The sequence below is a fragment of the Xenopus laevis genome, chromosome 4L (assembly GCF_017654675.1).
Source record: "Xenopus laevis strain J_2021 chromosome 4L, Xenopus_laevis_v10.1, whole genome shotgun sequence".
Lineage (NCBI taxonomy): Eukaryota > Metazoa > Chordata > Amphibia > Anura > Pipidae > Xenopus > Xenopus laevis.
The window spans coordinates 65425341-65441541 of record NC_054377.1 but is presented as its reverse complement, the minus strand read 5'-3'; the positions used below and the strand labels follow the sequence as shown (position 1 = coordinate 65441541).

Here is a 16201-nt window from a genome sequence, read left to right as displayed (position 1 = left end):
GCAGCTGTTATCTTGTGTTAGGGAGATGCTATCTGGTTACCTTCCGATTGTTCTTTTATTTGGCTGCTGGGGGAAAGGGGGAGGGGGTGATAGCACTCTAACTTGCAGTACAGCAGTAAAGAGTGATTGAACTCAAGTCAAGTCAAGTCAAGTGGATTTTATTGTCATTTCAGCCATATACAGTAAATAAAGTACATAGTAGAAACTAAATGACGTTCCTCCAGAACCCCCCGGTGCTATACAACAACTCTAGTACACGGTCATGCTGGGCAAAGTGGACATTTCAGTTCCTTATGAATATATTCAGTTCAGTCCTTGGGAGTTGAGACACCTGATGGCTTGTGGAAATAGACTGTTTCGCATACTGGAAGTCAGCGCTCGAATACTGCGGTATCTTTTACAGGATGGCAAGAGGGTAAAGAGATCGTGTGCAGGGTGGGTGCTATCCCTGACAATGCTGGTAGCCTTCAGAGTTTATCAGAGCACAAGTCACATGACTGGGAAATTGACAATATAAAGAATAAACTCTGGAGAACCAATTGCTGATTAGTGATTCATTTATTCAAAACCAGTGCACAACATGTTTCGGGCCCAGTGGCCCTTCCTCAGGTGCTTGTACAAATGCTGTGGGTAACCCAAACCCTTTTAAAACCATCAAAACAAAAAAGAGTGTCCATTCCCATGTGGCTAGACACATACATATACATTGTAACAAAAAAATCTCTTGTAGAGTACTGCCATCTTCAGGCCTACTCCAATATTGCACCACAGATACAGTAATAGAAAACATTTAAACATTCATTAAATGCTGCAGATTACAGTTGTAGGTAGTCTCCTACCTTATAAGTCACTAACAGTCCATGCGGTATTGTAAACACGCTGAAAAAATAAATAAATAGATTACAATTTACAAAAAGCACTTAAAGCTCAGTGCATCATTTAGGCCTAATGGTTCCAGTGTATTCAATGCATCTATCCATTTGGCCTCCTGTTGGAGTAACATTCTCTTCCTATCCCCACCCCTACTTGGAGCAGGGACCTCCTCCAATACTTGCCATCTCAGGCTAGCGCAGTTGTGCTTATTTTCAAAAAAATGTTTTCCCACCGGAGTATGGGTTTTAATTTCTTTTGGATTATAATTTGTTATCGACCTTTTGTGCTCATTGATCCTTACACGTATTTTTCTAGATGTCTGACCTACATACATCTTGCCGCAAGGGCATTTAAGGCCATATATGACAAAGTCCGTATTGCAAGTTGCGTATTGTTTTACTTTAATTTTATTACCTCGTAATGGGTGGGTTATGTATTCCCCTTTAATAATGGAGTTGCAGCAGCCACAGTTTAAACATGGAAAAGTACCTTCTTTGGGAGTGCCTAGGAATCTCGTGGTTTTCTGTTTACATCTCAGGTCAGACTTGACTAATCTGTCAGCTAGGTTCCTTCCCCGTTTGTAGGAAAAAATGGGGAGGTCTTTGCTGTATTTTCCCAAAGAAGGGTCTTTCTGTATAGTAGGCCAGTAATGACAAAGTAGGTTTTGCATTGTTTTACTATTTGGGCCATACTTAGACACAAAAGGGAAGCTATCCGTCTTATCCTAAGGAATTGTCCCTTAGGTATACCTTTCAGGGTGCTAGGTGTATGATAGCTAGTCCTATGCAACATGTTATTCCGTTCAGTAGGTTTGCTATATAAATCAGTTGTCAGGGAGTTGCCGTCTTTGATCACATTTACATCCAAATAGTGCACCATTCTAGTATCGTACTCTGCAGTAAATTTGATGGTTGGATGTTGTGTGTTAATATACTCAATGAATTCACACAGTTTAGATTCATTGGACCCCTCACTCACTATGACCCAAAATAATCCTCTGTTCAATGAAGTGCATGAAGATGTTGGCATAGCTTGGCGCAAGATTGCTGCCCATAGCTGTGCCCTGGGTTTGGATAAAAAATTCCTCATTAAATCTGAAATAGTTTTTTTTTCAAAACAAAAGTTAGAAGTTCAAGCAAAAAATATATCTTATTATGGGGGATGGAAGTGGCGAGAAGTGCCTCTTCAATACAGTGTATCCCCTCCTCATGAGGAATTGAGGTATAGAGGGATTGAGTACGATACTCGAATGGTGCACTATTTGGATGTAAATGTGATCAAAGAAGGCAACTCCCTGACAAACCTACTGAACGGAATAACATGTTGCATAGGACTAGCTATCATACACCTAGCACCCTAAAAGGTATACCTAAGGGACAATTCCTTAGGATAAGACGGATAGCTTCCGATGATCTGAAGTATCTTAATAGTGCTAATGGTTTAATTGAGAAGTTTGTAGCAAGAGGCTATGACAGACAGACATTAACCCAAGTATGTCATGAAGTCTTTAAGGTTAAAAGGGAATCTTTACTTCACAAAACAAATAGTAAAAAAGAATCAACACACTTCCCTTTTGTGTCTACGTATGGCCCAAATAGTAAAACAATGCAAAACCTACTTTGTCATTACTGGCCTATTATACAGAAAGACCCTTCTTTGGGAAAATACTGCAAAGACCTCCCCGTTTTTTCCTACAAACGGGGAAGGAACCTAGCTGACAGATTAGTCAAGTCTGACCTGAGATGTAAACAGAAAACCACGAGATTCCTAGGCACTCCCAAAGTAGGTACTTTTCCATGTTTAAACTGTGGCTGCTGCAACTCCATTATTAAAGGGGAATACATAACCCACCCATTACGAGGTAATAAAATTAAAGTAAAACAATACGCAACTTGCAATACGGACTTTGTCATATATGGCCTTAAATGCCCTTGCGGCAAGATGTATGTAGGTCAGACATCTAGAAAAATACGTGTAAGGATCAATGAGCACAAAAGGTCGATAACAAATTATAATCCAAAAGAAATTAAAACCCATACTCCGGTGGGAAAACATTTTTTTGAAATTAAGCACAACAGCGCTAGCCTGAGATGGCAAGTATTGGAGGAGGTCCCTGCTCCAAGTAGGGGTGGGGATAGGAAGAGAATGTTACTCCAACAGGAGGCCAAATGGATAGATGCATTGAATACACTGGAACCATTAGGCCTAAATGATGCACTGAGCTTTAAGTGCTTTTTGTAAATTGTAATCTATTTATTTATTTTTTCAGCGTGTTTACAATACCGCATGGACTGTTAGTGACTTATAAGGTAGGAGACTACCTACAACTGTAATCTGCAGCATTTAATGAATGTTTAAATGTTTTCTATTACTGTATCTGTGGTGCAATATTGGAGTAGGCCTGAAGATGGCAGTACTCTACAAGAGATTTTTTGTTACAATGTATATGTATGTGTCTAGCCACATGGGAATGGACACTCTTGTTTGTTTTGATGGTTTTAAAAGGGTTTGGGTTACCCACAGCATTTGTACAAGCACCTGAGGAAGGGCCACTGGGCCCGAAACATGTCGTGCACTGGTTTTGAATAAATGAATCACTAATCAGCAATTGGTTCTCCAGAGTTTATTCTTTATATTGTGAAAGTCACTAGGTCTGGCGGTGCCTAACTCTGAAGTTGAACCAAACTAAACAACGAAAGGACTACATCATCCAACAATTCATATCTATGAAATTGACAATATGTCTAGCCCCATGTCAGATTTCAAAATTGAATATAAAAAAAATCTGTTTGCTCTTTTGAGAAATGGATTTCAGTGCAGAATTCTGCTGGAGCAGCACTATTAACTGATTAATTTTGAACAAAAAACATTTTTTCCCATGACAGTATCCCTTTAAGAATATCATCAACTTGCACAGGCATCTTCCAGGCTTAAAGATAAAATATGGCTTGTGTTAAACATTCAAGAATGCAAGAACTATAAATATAGTGTCTGCACTGATGCCAATATGGCATACTTACATTTTATTCTCACAATGCTAAAGAATTGATATATTACCATATCCCTCTTAACTGCCCTCATCTTCGATTAATTATAACCACTGCCATACCTCCAACCAAAAAAGCTTAGCACAGTCGTATCATTGCTGTAAAACAAATTCCAATACAAATTCCAGCAGCACTCCGGTAAGGTGAAAATTTTTTTTTTATTTGTGCAAATGAAGCAACGTTTCGGGCAAAACCAGCCCTTTATCAAGCTTAACACCAGTGTAACATTTATGCCTTTATATACCTCAGTAGGGGGAGGGGAGAACACATTTCCTCCTCCCATGTGATAAAATTTATTTTAACCCTTTATGACATATAAAAATACATAAAATCCATAATAAATATTCAAGTACTTTTTGTTCATATACAATCCAAAAAACCAAAGTGTCCAAAGTGTCCAGTGTCCTTTAAAACTCTGCGACTTGCAGTAATATGGTTTGCTTAATCAGAAATCTTGCAACATACATTAAAATCACTTCTCACAATTTATGTGCTCTAGTCCTGCGCCGAAAATGCCTATGTATTGAGAAACACAGCCATTCCCAGAGCACGAGCTGTATTAATCTAAAAACAAAAAGATACAAAACAATGTTACACTTAGCACAAATACAGGTCAACCTCATTTAGTTAAATAAATAGCATTGGTGTGTACTCTCGATTCAAACCACCTGGATCAAGCGTCCCTAGCTTCTGTATCCACTTCATCTCTAGCTTTTTTAACTGTAGGTTACGGTCTCCTCCACGTCTCAAGGGTTCTACGCTGTCTATCACCTGATACCGCAGTTGACTCACTGGGGCTCATTTATTAACGCAGCGCAGCGCTAAAAAGAGCGCAGTGGCCAGACATTTGCCCAGCGCATGCGAGTATTTAATAATGTAGCGCACGATACCTTAACAGTGCGATTTGTGCGCTAATGTAGACACAAGACAGGTGCGACGTGTGAAACTGCGTATCAGCTGTCGCAGTGCTTATAATAAATTGTGCGCACAGGAAGATACCGCAAAGGTAAGGATTAGTTGTGCTCATGTATGAATGCGCTGCTTTAATTAGTTGCGTCACATATTGCGCATATTGCGTTCACTTAGACGCATCTGCATTTGTTTCTGTGCTAATATTTGTTTGGTTGCAAAGGTGTTTAGCCTACCTGATACCCTTAAAGGAACCTTGGTCAATATAAACATGTTGGGTGGAAGGCGTGGTTAATATGCACTTTACAAGGGTTGTTCATCTTGAATATACTAGCGCAGCTGGGCAGGAATGCGCATTTTGAAGAGCGTTACTATTACGCCACGAAGAGGCAGGCGTAAAAATTGTGGTGCTGTTGACCGGGTGCAGTTTTGCACATATACAGACGCAAATCTGCGACGGCCGCAGTGCAAGCGCATTGTAGCCACGCCCACAGCCACGCCCCTAACAACCACGGCATCGGTTGCGACATAAATGCCCAATCTTTTGCGCAATGCGCATAAACAAAACCATCGCAAAAGCTCTGTGTTATGCGCAATATCACGCAAATATATTAGCGATCACGCTTGTGATGGCGCAGACAACCTTTTGCGTCCACTTATGCGCTGCGCTGCTTTAATAAATGAGCCCCACTGTATGTCTGGCAGCAGCAAAATGTGCTGGTATCGGAAGATGTGTGTATCCACACCGTATATTTGATTTGTGTTGCTTAATTCGATCTTTCACTTTTTGTGTGGTCTCTCCCACATATGCTAGACCGCATGGACATTTAATTAGGTACACAACGAAAGTTGAATTACATGTGAAATAGCTTTTGATGTTAATCTTTCGTCCAGTCTGTGGGTGTGTGAACTGGGATCCCTTAGTAATATTATTGCAACTCGCACAGTTCAAACAAGGCAACGTACCAATTTTAGGGACCCCTAAAAATCTTTGTCTTGATTTTGTTAGTGAGCCCACATCTGCTTTTATCAAGGTATCCCGAAAATTTTTACCCCTTTTATATGCCATTAATGGTGGCTCGGAGAAAGTCTTTATATGTGGTGCACAGGTTTGTAAAAGATGCCAATGTTTGTTAATGATATTCTTCACCTTATTGCTAGCAGTAGTGTATTGGCTAACAAAGGCTAGTCTCGAGGTTTCTTGTTTCACCCTTTTTGTTCTTAACTCTCCTCGGGGGATTTCTTCTACCTCCTTTCTCACTGTTTCTAGAAGTTTTTTGGGGTACCCTCTCACTTCAAATCTCTTTTGCATTTCATCTAGTCTTTGACCCTCTTTTTGTTGTTCTGAGACAATTCGTCTCACTCTCATGAATTGTGACTTAGGCAAATTATTTTTCAATGAAGGGGAGTGAAAGCTAGAGAAATGCAAGAGATTGTTGCGTTCTGTTTCTTTCTTGTACAGGTCAGTCTGTAACCGAGTGCCTTCCTTTTTGATGGTTACATCCAAAAAGTTAGCTGTCTCTGCATCGTATATCAAAGTGAAGTGTAGTGTGGACACCCTAGAATTCAAATAGGTAACAAAGGTTAACAAATTTTCCTCCGATCCTGTTCATAACATCACTATATCGTCTATATAGCGATAATATAGTTGGCAATGCTGTTGATATAGGGTATTAGTATATACAAATTCACATTCAAAGTTATCCATGTACAAGTTAGCATACGTGGGAGCAACATTGCTCCCCATGGCGGTCCCCTGTAGCTGTTTATAAAATTGATCTTGGAACATAAAATAATTTTCGCGTAAGACCACCTCTAGTAATGATAGCAAAAATTCTTGAACTTCCAACGAGTGATTACCATTTGTCAAAAGGGTTTCTCGTACTGCCTTAATCCCTGCGTCATGCATTATTGATGTATAGAGACTCTGTATATCCATTGTCACTAACAGAGTCTCCTTTGTCACCAAGCAATTTTCCAATATATTCAACAAATGTGTTGTATCTTTAAAGGAGAAGGAAAGTCAAAAACGATATTATGCTCCAAGTATTGCCAATGATAAATATGTATCTGTGCCAGTATCCTTTCCCTCCTTAGTTTTGACATAAATATTTTAGCAGCAATCGATGTAGAAAAAAGTTTAAACATGTATAAATTCACATACCATGTCTGCTGTCCAGAAATCGCTCCGAATAGGGCATGCGCATGCGCAGAATGGATCCCCAGTGCCCTGTGCATGCGCAGATTAAACCTCACAGTTCCGTGTTAAATGCTGAAGTTTTCATCACGTGATCCATGCTCACGTCATCGCTGACCTCTGTAATCCAGCCCCATTCTCTAAGAAGCCAATAGCGCTCCTGCTTACACGTTGCTAAGCAACTAAGGGAAGTTTTTTTTTGTCCTGCGCTCGCTCTGATTTTCATTCAGTCACTGCCAGCGAGTGAGCGAGCACAGAAGTTAAAGGGGAAGGCAGCCATCCAGCGTTCGGGTCTGTCTGTCTGAGGTCTGTAAGAGATTTTTAAATCACACGACGGATTTGTATTCAAGTTAGATACAACCTCTAAATTATTAATGGCTATCTATCCCAGTGCACTACAAAAAGGAATAGAGTTCTGTAGGAGATTTTCTAAATCACAAGATGGATTTATTTTTAAGATAATTAATAAATAATAAATAAATAAATCAAGGCATATATTTCATAATTATGTTACAAGTAAATTTTATTTATGTCAGATATTGGTATAAGTATTTTGAGAGAGTATATGAATGCTTTCTGAGTATCTAGACAAAGACTGTATTTGTAGACATCCTGGTGCCACTATTGTTTGTCTAGAGATAATTATACTGGCTTTTCCCTGAAATTTCAATTCAACCTCAGATAAGCTTCTTCACATTAGATTGCACTGTTTTTAAAGTGATTAATGGTAGGGAAGTGTAGTGAAATTAGAGTCTATTTTAAAAAAATTTATTTTACTTTGACTAAATTAACTATTTCCATGGCTGTACCGGTATTTTTTTATCTTAAATGAAAACCAACTGACACGATTTCTTTTAGAACCGTTGTAATCTATTATGATGAAATTTTTCAAATGTAAAATTACAATGATTTTTTTTTAAATTTAATTTTTTAAAATCCTAATTAGACATAAATTTAATCAAAACTAACCTGTCTGACATGTGTCAGGGTGGAAGTTTTGAGTTGATTTTTGGAAGTGTCACCGAAATCACCAAATTTAGGAATGGTTTGCAGCTTGCTGCTTTGAAGTACCAAGACATGCATACCCAATTTAGAATTGTGCCAATGTGTACTTTCTCAAAATATGTGGTTTTAGTGGACAACTTACCTTTTTCTAATTTTGGCCCCCAACAAAACGATGTCAATCCGTTGATTTTGTAGTACCTGAATTGACAAACCATAGGGGGGTCCTCCCTTTGGGGACACGATATGCCACGTGCTTTTGTACACCCAGGGCCGGACTGGCAATCTGTGTGTTCTGGCAAATGCCAGAGGGGCTGCTATAAGTTGCCATTGAAAGTCAGTATTTAGTGGGCTGGTGAGGGCTTTTAGTGCCTATGTGTGGGCTGATTGGGCCTCTGTGTACCTGAAATTCCAGGGCCTATTTTAATTCTCAGTCCGGACCTGGGTACACCTACACTTATTGGGCATTAAACACTTCAGAGGAACCCAGGCTTTCATATTTGGGGTGATTTCTCTTCGTACCTAAGAGTATGTTGGTCTTGTCATGTGTTTTCTTGCAAAACTAGGATGGAAGTGATTTCTGCCAGGCTGTTGTATATTCTATTAAATTAAATTGTTTTGATTATTCATAAAAAAAATTATAGAGCTTTTATTTAATAATGAAATTTCTTCTTTTATTGTAGCATATTATTCGAAATGCCGTGCTGCATAGTTAAAGGTTGTTCACACAAGAGTGGGCAAAAATCCTTACATCCAGATGTCATCTTACATCAGTTTCCACACAGTAAAGAACAGATAAAAAAATGGCTATTACAGACGGGTCAGTTTTCAGAGGATCTAGACATGATGACGGAAAGAATTATCAAAGGTCTCAAACAATCTAGTTTTCGAATGTGTTCAATGCATTTTGAAGAACATTGTTATATGATGAAGAACAACAAAAAGGTTCTAAAACCAAATGCAGTGCCAACCATATTTCCAACTATTCCAAGACCTGCAGTACTTACAGCTCTTCCTATGCCAACACCCATTCCTCCAGCAAAACGTAAAAGAGTAGAAGAAGAAGAACAACCGTCAACCTCCCAAACTATAATTCGTATAGTATCGAGGCTTGTAACAACGTCAACACAAACGAAAGATACTATGTTTTGTTCTACCAAAGGAACAATGACCTCTCCAAATCAATTTTCAAATTCTGTTGGCATTCAAAATTCGGTTACTATGAAGGAAATTTCAACACAAACAAAAGATTTTATAGAGGCAGAAATGTGTAATGTAACTAAAGACCACACTTATCCGGTTTGTTTCTCCACTCCACTTAAACAAATAACATTACAACAGAGCAGCAATTTGGGATCGCCGATTGAACAATCTCCATCATTTTGTGATCCTTTAGTTTCACCAACGAAATCATCAGTTTCGGGTCATGCCGAAAGGTCCTTTATAGAAAGTTCCTCAGCATATCCTAAAGATTCCACATTTGAGATTCAAGAGCAGACATCCTCAGACGATGTCGATATTACAGTAGGATCTCTAGATGAGCCAACAATTACAGAGAAACATGACTGTAGGAAACAACGAAAATTCATAGTATACGAAAAACAGCTTGATATGCTGTTAAATCTTGTTCGTTGTCAGCACAGGTCTGTTTCTCCCTGTAACGCTCCTATTATTGAATGTAAAAAGTATACTGATGGGAGTATGTTAAAAGTCAAACTGTCTTGTCTTGATGGACATGATTCTCTGCAATGGAACTCACAGCCTATGTCAGACGATATATCTATTGGAAACGTCGCTTTGGCTAGCTGTATTATTCTGGTCGGCTACACCTACCAAAGAATGAAGGAATTTTTTAATTTGATGAACATTCCTTTCTTTTCTCACACAAAATCAGTACATTTTTCCAGCCATTGACATCCAATGGAAAAAAGAACGTGACAATATCAAAACTGCTTTGGAAGGTCAGTCAGTAGTATTAGCTGGAGACGGGCAGTTTGATAGCCCAGGTCACTGTGCAAAGTATTGCACTTACTCGATGATGGACCTACTGTCAAAAAAAATTGTCGATTTTAAAATCAGTCAACAAAAACCGGAAAAACAGTCTGATATGGAAACTCTCTCCCTCTGTTCATGTTTGCAAAGTCTTACAGAAGAAAAAATTGATGTGAGGATCGTAGTGACAGACAGACATAGTGGAACAAGAAAACTGTTGCGAACCAAGTTCGCAAATGTTGATCATCAATTTGATGTTTGGCATCTGGGCAAAAGCATTCGCCGAAAGTTGATTGCCGCTTCGAAAAAGAAAAACTGCAAGGATATCACATATTGGATAACACCGATAATAAACCACCTCTGGTGGTCTGCACAAACTTGCCAACAAAATAAAGATATTCTTATGGACAAGTGGAAATCAGTGCTTTTTCACATAGCGGACAAACACAAGTTTCCAACACTTGTACATTACAAAAAATGTCAGCATAAACGGTTTACGTTAGCTCAAAAAAAGGACTGCAAATGGATTGGTTCAACACACCCTGCACATGCAGCTTTGCGGAAGATCATAATGGATAAATATTTATTAAAGGACCTTGCCCAAGTTGAAAAATTTTGCCATACTGGCGATCTCGAAAATTTTCACAGCAAGGTTCTGAAGTATCGGCCAAAACGTTTGTCCTTCAGGATGGACTCCATGATCGCTAGAACCAGTCTGGCTGTCTTGTCACACAACAGAAACGTACATAGAGAACAAGCAGTAGTGAAAAATCCACACGCATCATCGGCAGGTTTGGGTGAAAAAAGGTTCAAAATCGTTTTTCCCAAACAAAAAAAAGAATGGGTTGCCAAGCCAATTTTTGAATCTGTTGTGGATGATCATCTTTTCCAAATAATGTCTGATTCACTAAACATTCTGACAGGAAAATTGAAACATCAATGGTTGTCACAATCGAAACAAATGCCACAAAATATTGCTGCAGCAGAACGTCCCGGGAAAAGTGAGATCATTGCAAAACATGTGTCTCGCTTCTCAAGTTCATAATTATGAGTATGTCAAATTTTTGGACTGATTGCTTCATTTAATTGAGCAGTAAATAAAGTTGATGTACATTGACATTCTGGCAATTAGAATCTACAAAGTTTAGAATTTGTATTACAAATTTATTTTAGATTTAGAATATTATACTTACCATTTTATTTGAAATGAAACAGACACATTTTTCAAAATAAAAGTTTTATTTTCTTGTCTTTGAATAATAAGTTTTGCAAATAAAATAAGTTGTTTAGATATTAGCAATATATGTTGATTATTATGGTCATAATACAACATGTATAATTTTTAAATATCTCTTATAAATCCAAATAAATAAAATATTTAAACAACTAACTGTTGGCTCAGCTCTTCAGTTATTCATCATTTAAATAACACAACTGTTCATGTAGAAAATATTAAACATAGTAAAAGAAAACAAAGTACTGTAAACCCAAGTCTTTATTCAGACTCGTAGGCCATATCCCCAGCCACAAAGTCGGAGGGAAATAAGAATCCTACATAATTTCCTTGGGGGTCTGGAAATGTTCCCCGTATTTCTCTAACTACACATGAGGGGATCGGTTTCCTGTTTTGGAATCCAAGGAAAATGTATATCCAAACGATATAGGCTCGATAAGCAAGCCTACGTAGCGACCTGCAGGGAATAGAAAAACAATACATTAGAATAAATTATGTATATAACATATACATATAAATAGTGTGTATATATATATATATATATATATATATATATATATATATATATATATATATATATATATATAACAAACAAGGGAAAGTTGTGCTCACCACTAGTTTTTAAAATCATTAGGCGGGGGTGCAATGAGGGTGTGACCACAAAAAACATATAGACAAATACAAGATTCCTCTGCACTCAACCCATTATCAATATATTTAAGACAGCGACATTTTGTGCATACTGCTACTGAAAAATGCCTTACCCTTTAAACAAAACAGGGATTGTTTGTCCATATATTGCAATATATTTAAGCTGGCCAACTACGTCAAAGTCATCCCATATCTGGCCAGTCCTATGCTCAATTTTCATCTGATTCATTAAGAATTCTATGGTTTAATTATACATTTTATAAAAGGGACGAATACGTTTTACCTGCAACTTGCTAGCTGCTTTCAAAGTAAAACTCCCAAACTTGGCTGCCCTTTTATTAGACACCAGTGGGATCACCTGACTATAGTTGGAGGGGGTGGGAGCTACAACATGGAGCTGGTCACTGCTTCTGTATAACTATAACAAACAAGGGAAAGTTGTGCTCACCACTAGTTTTTAAAATCATTAGGCGGGGGTGCAATGAGGGTGTGACCACAAAAAACATATAGACAAATGCAAGATTCCTCTGCACTCAACCCATTATCAATATATTTAAGACAGCGACATTTTGTGCATACTGCTACTGAAAAATGCCTTACCCTTTAAACAAAACAGGGATTGTTTGTCCATATATTGCAATATATTTAAGCTGGCCAACTACGTCAAAGTCATCCCATATCTGGCCAGTCCTATGCTCAATTTTCATCTGATTCATTAAGAATTCTATGGTTTAATTATACATTTTATAAAAGGGACGAATACGTTTTACCTGCAACTTGCTAGCTGCTTTCAAAGTAAAACTCCCAAACTTGGCTGCCCTTTTATTAGACACCAGTGGGATCACCTGACTATAGTTGGAGGGGGTGGGAGCTACAACATGGAGCTGGTCACTGCTTCTGTATAACTATAACAAACAAGGGAAAGTTGTGCTCACCACTAGTTTTTAAAATCATTAGGCGGGGGTGCAATGAGGGTGTGACCACAAAAAACATATAGACAAATACAAGATTCCTCTGCACTCAACCCATTATCAATATATTTAAGACAGCGACATTTTGTGCATACTGCTACTGAAAAATGCCTTACCCTTTAAACAAAACAGGGATTGTTTGTCCATATATTGCAATATATTTAAGCTGGCCAACTACGTCAAAGTCATCCCATATCTGGCCAGTCCTATGCTCAATTTTCATCTGATTCATTAAGAATTCTATGGTTTAATTATACATTTTATAAAAGGGACGAAAACGTATTCGTCCCTTTTATAAAATGTATAATTAAACCATAGAATTCTTAATGAATCAGATGAAAATTGAGCATAGGACTGGCCAGATATGGGATGACTTTGACGTAGTTGGCCAGCTTAAATATATTGCAATATATGGACAAACAATCCCTGTTTTGTTTAAAGGGTAAGGCATTTTTCAGTAGCAGTATGCACAAAATGTCGCTGTCTTAAATATATTGATAATGGGTTGAGTGCAGAGGAATCTTGTATTTGTCTATATGTTTTTTGTGGTCACACCCTCATTGCACCCCCGCCTAATGATTTTAAAAACTAGTGGTGAGCACAACTTTCCCTTGTTTGTTATAGTTATACAGAAGCAGTGACCAGCTCCATGTTGTAGCTCCCACCCCCTCCAACTATAGTCAGGTGATCCCACTGGTGTCTAATAAAAGGGCAGCCAAGTTTGGGAGTTTTACTTTGAAAGCAGCTAGCAAGTTGCAGGTAAAACGTATTCGTCCCTTTTATAAAATGTATAATTAAACCATAGAATTCTTAATGAATCAGATGAAAATTGAGCATAGGACTGGCCAGATATGGGATGACTTTGACGTAGTTGGCCAGCTTAAATATATTGCAATATATGGACAAACAATCCCTGTTTTGTTTAAAGGGTAAGGCATTTTTCAGTAGCAGTATGCACAAAATGTCGCTGTCTTAAATATATTGATAATGGGTTGAGTGCAGAGGAATCTTGTATTTGTCTATATGTTTTTTGTGGTCACACCCTCATTGCACCCCCGCCTAATGATTTTAAAAACTAGTGGTGAGCACAACTTTCCCTTGTTTGTTATAGTTATACAGAAGCAGTGACCAGCTCCATGTTGTAGCTCCCACCCCCTCCAACTATAGTCAGGTGATCCCACTGGTGTCTAATAAAAGGGCAGCCAAGTTTGGGAGTTTTACTTTGAAAGCAGCTAGCAAGTTGCAGGTAAAACGTATTCGTCCCTTTTATAAAATGTATAATTAAACCATAGAATTCTTAATGAATCAGATGAAAATTGAGCATAGGACTGGCCAGATATGGGATGACTTTGACGTAGTTGGCCAGCTTAAATATATTGCAATATATGGACAAACAATCCCTGTTTTGTTTAAAGGGTAAGGCATTTTTCAGTAGCAGTATGCACAAAATGTCGCTGTCTTAAATATATTGATAATGGGTTGAGTGCAGAGGAATCTTGTATTTGTCTATATATATATATATATATATATATATATATATATATATAATCAAACGATTCTCCGGCACTCATCCTCAGTTGATCACATCCCGGGTGCTTCTCAGGGGGAAACACATGCGTACAGTTAGGAGCACTCACGGGTATGGTGATGAAAAAAGTCTTTTATTGGAGTGTTACAAACTACCCCACATCAACACGTTTCGGTTCCCTCAGAACCTGACGACGGTTCTGAGGGAACCGAAACGCGTTGATGTGGGGTAGTTTGTAACACTCCAATAAAAGACTTTTTTCATCACCATACCCGTGAGTGCTCCTAACTGTACGTATATATATATATATATATATATATATATATATATATATATTATATATATAGAGAAAGTCCTTCGTGATCCGCACTCTACTGAACTCCAGAAAGGCACCCAGGTGCTACTCATATAGGCATATGTATATAAGTCCGAGGAGCATGAGTGCACACTGGGATTATATATATATATATATAGAGTTCAGAGCTTGTGCAGTGGACAACCAAACAATTACCTGGGTGCTGGTTATAAACAGCATACAAAAGGAAGAATGGAACCGCACTCCTAGGATTTTGATGAAAAAACGTGGTAAGTTTTATTTCAACGTTTCGGCTGCTACACTCGAGCCGTCTTCAGTAAGACTGAAGATGGCTCGAGTGTAGCAGCCGAAACGTTGAAATAAAACTTACCACGTTTTTTCATCAAAATCCTAGGAGTGCGGTTCCATTCTTCCTTTTGTATATATATATATATATATATATATATATATATATATATATATATATATATATATATATATATATATATATATATATATATATATATATATATATATATATATATATATTTATATATATATATATATATATATATATATATATATATAAATATATCTATATATAGTCATTCATTCTTCAAAAATGGGTTATTGACGTTTATATTGTTAAGCTCATGTATTAGAAAATACAATGTTTTTTATACTGAAAGCTAAATTAAAGCCAGAGTAGGGAGGTAAGTCAGCAAACACCAATCCCACATAACTTGCAAATCGATCAGAGCATCATAGTACATTAGTGTAGTTTTACCTCATATAATCAGGCCATCGTGGTTGCTGTCTAATTCTCAAGTTTGACATACGGTAGTTCCAGTCTTGCCTCTCGAAACTGATGCATTCATTCCGAAACTCAATGTTGTCGGTGATACAGAATGCATCTTCTGGAACCTTTTCATACATCTCATCGATGTCATAGCAACATAGGCTTTCTATGCCTGTTTTCATAGGTGCACACATCCCACAACGACACCAATTGGAATTCCCAATTCTTTTTGGATCAACCTTGAAACCAATGTTTTCATCACTATTTTCAGCTTTGACTTCATCTTCAGAGGAATCATCTTCTGTTGAAGAATCTTCAGAAGACTCTTCAGGCTGTACATTTTCTATATACTTTCTTTTTTTGTTTTTTGAGGGGTTTAAAGGAAAGCAACCCGAGGCTTGAACAACCATATTTCGGTTCCTCATTTTGTCCAGAAGTATTTCAAACTGTTAAATAAATGTAATTAATTAGTTTTCATTCTATTTAAGTTCTATTATTAAATTAAATGTACATAATTCGAATGTGCTTAGTTCGATGCATCGGAGATGAAGCCAGACTGGAAAAGTTCTGTGTGAAAATAAATACTAGTTAAATAGATAGGCTATGTAAAATAAAAAAACATAGTTAGTTTGCCTATAAATGAATATATAAAGGCAGGCATGACTGGATGTTTAACATCACAGAACACTAATTCCAGCTTTTC

At 37.6% G+C, this 16201-nt stretch overlaps 2 protein-coding genes across 2 annotated transcripts; one reads left to right on the top strand and one right to left on the bottom strand.

The window, feature by feature from the left end:
- Window positions 1–7261: 7261 nt before the first annotated feature.
- Window positions 7262–11374, top strand: LOC108714127. The gene is made up of 2 exons (XM_018258041.2): window positions 7262–7332; window positions 8712–11374. The coding sequence occupies exon 2, from the start codon at window positions 8725–8727 to the stop codon at window positions 9940–9942; it is 1218 nt and encodes a 405-aa protein (XP_018113530.1). The 5' UTR covers window positions 7262–7332; window positions 8712–8724; the 3' UTR covers window positions 9943–11374.
- Window positions 11272–15942, bottom strand: LOC121403026 (P2X purinoceptor 7-like). Its single transcript, XM_041590231.1, has 2 exons — window positions 15487–15942; window positions 11272–11711 (listed from the first exon to the last, which is right to left on the bottom strand). The coding sequence occupies exons 1-2, from the start codon at window positions 15921–15923 to the stop codon at window positions 11516–11518; spliced, it is 633 nt and encodes a 210-aa protein (XP_041446165.1). The 5' UTR covers window positions 15924–15942; the 3' UTR covers window positions 11272–11515.
- Window positions 15943–16201: the final 259 nt, after the last annotated feature.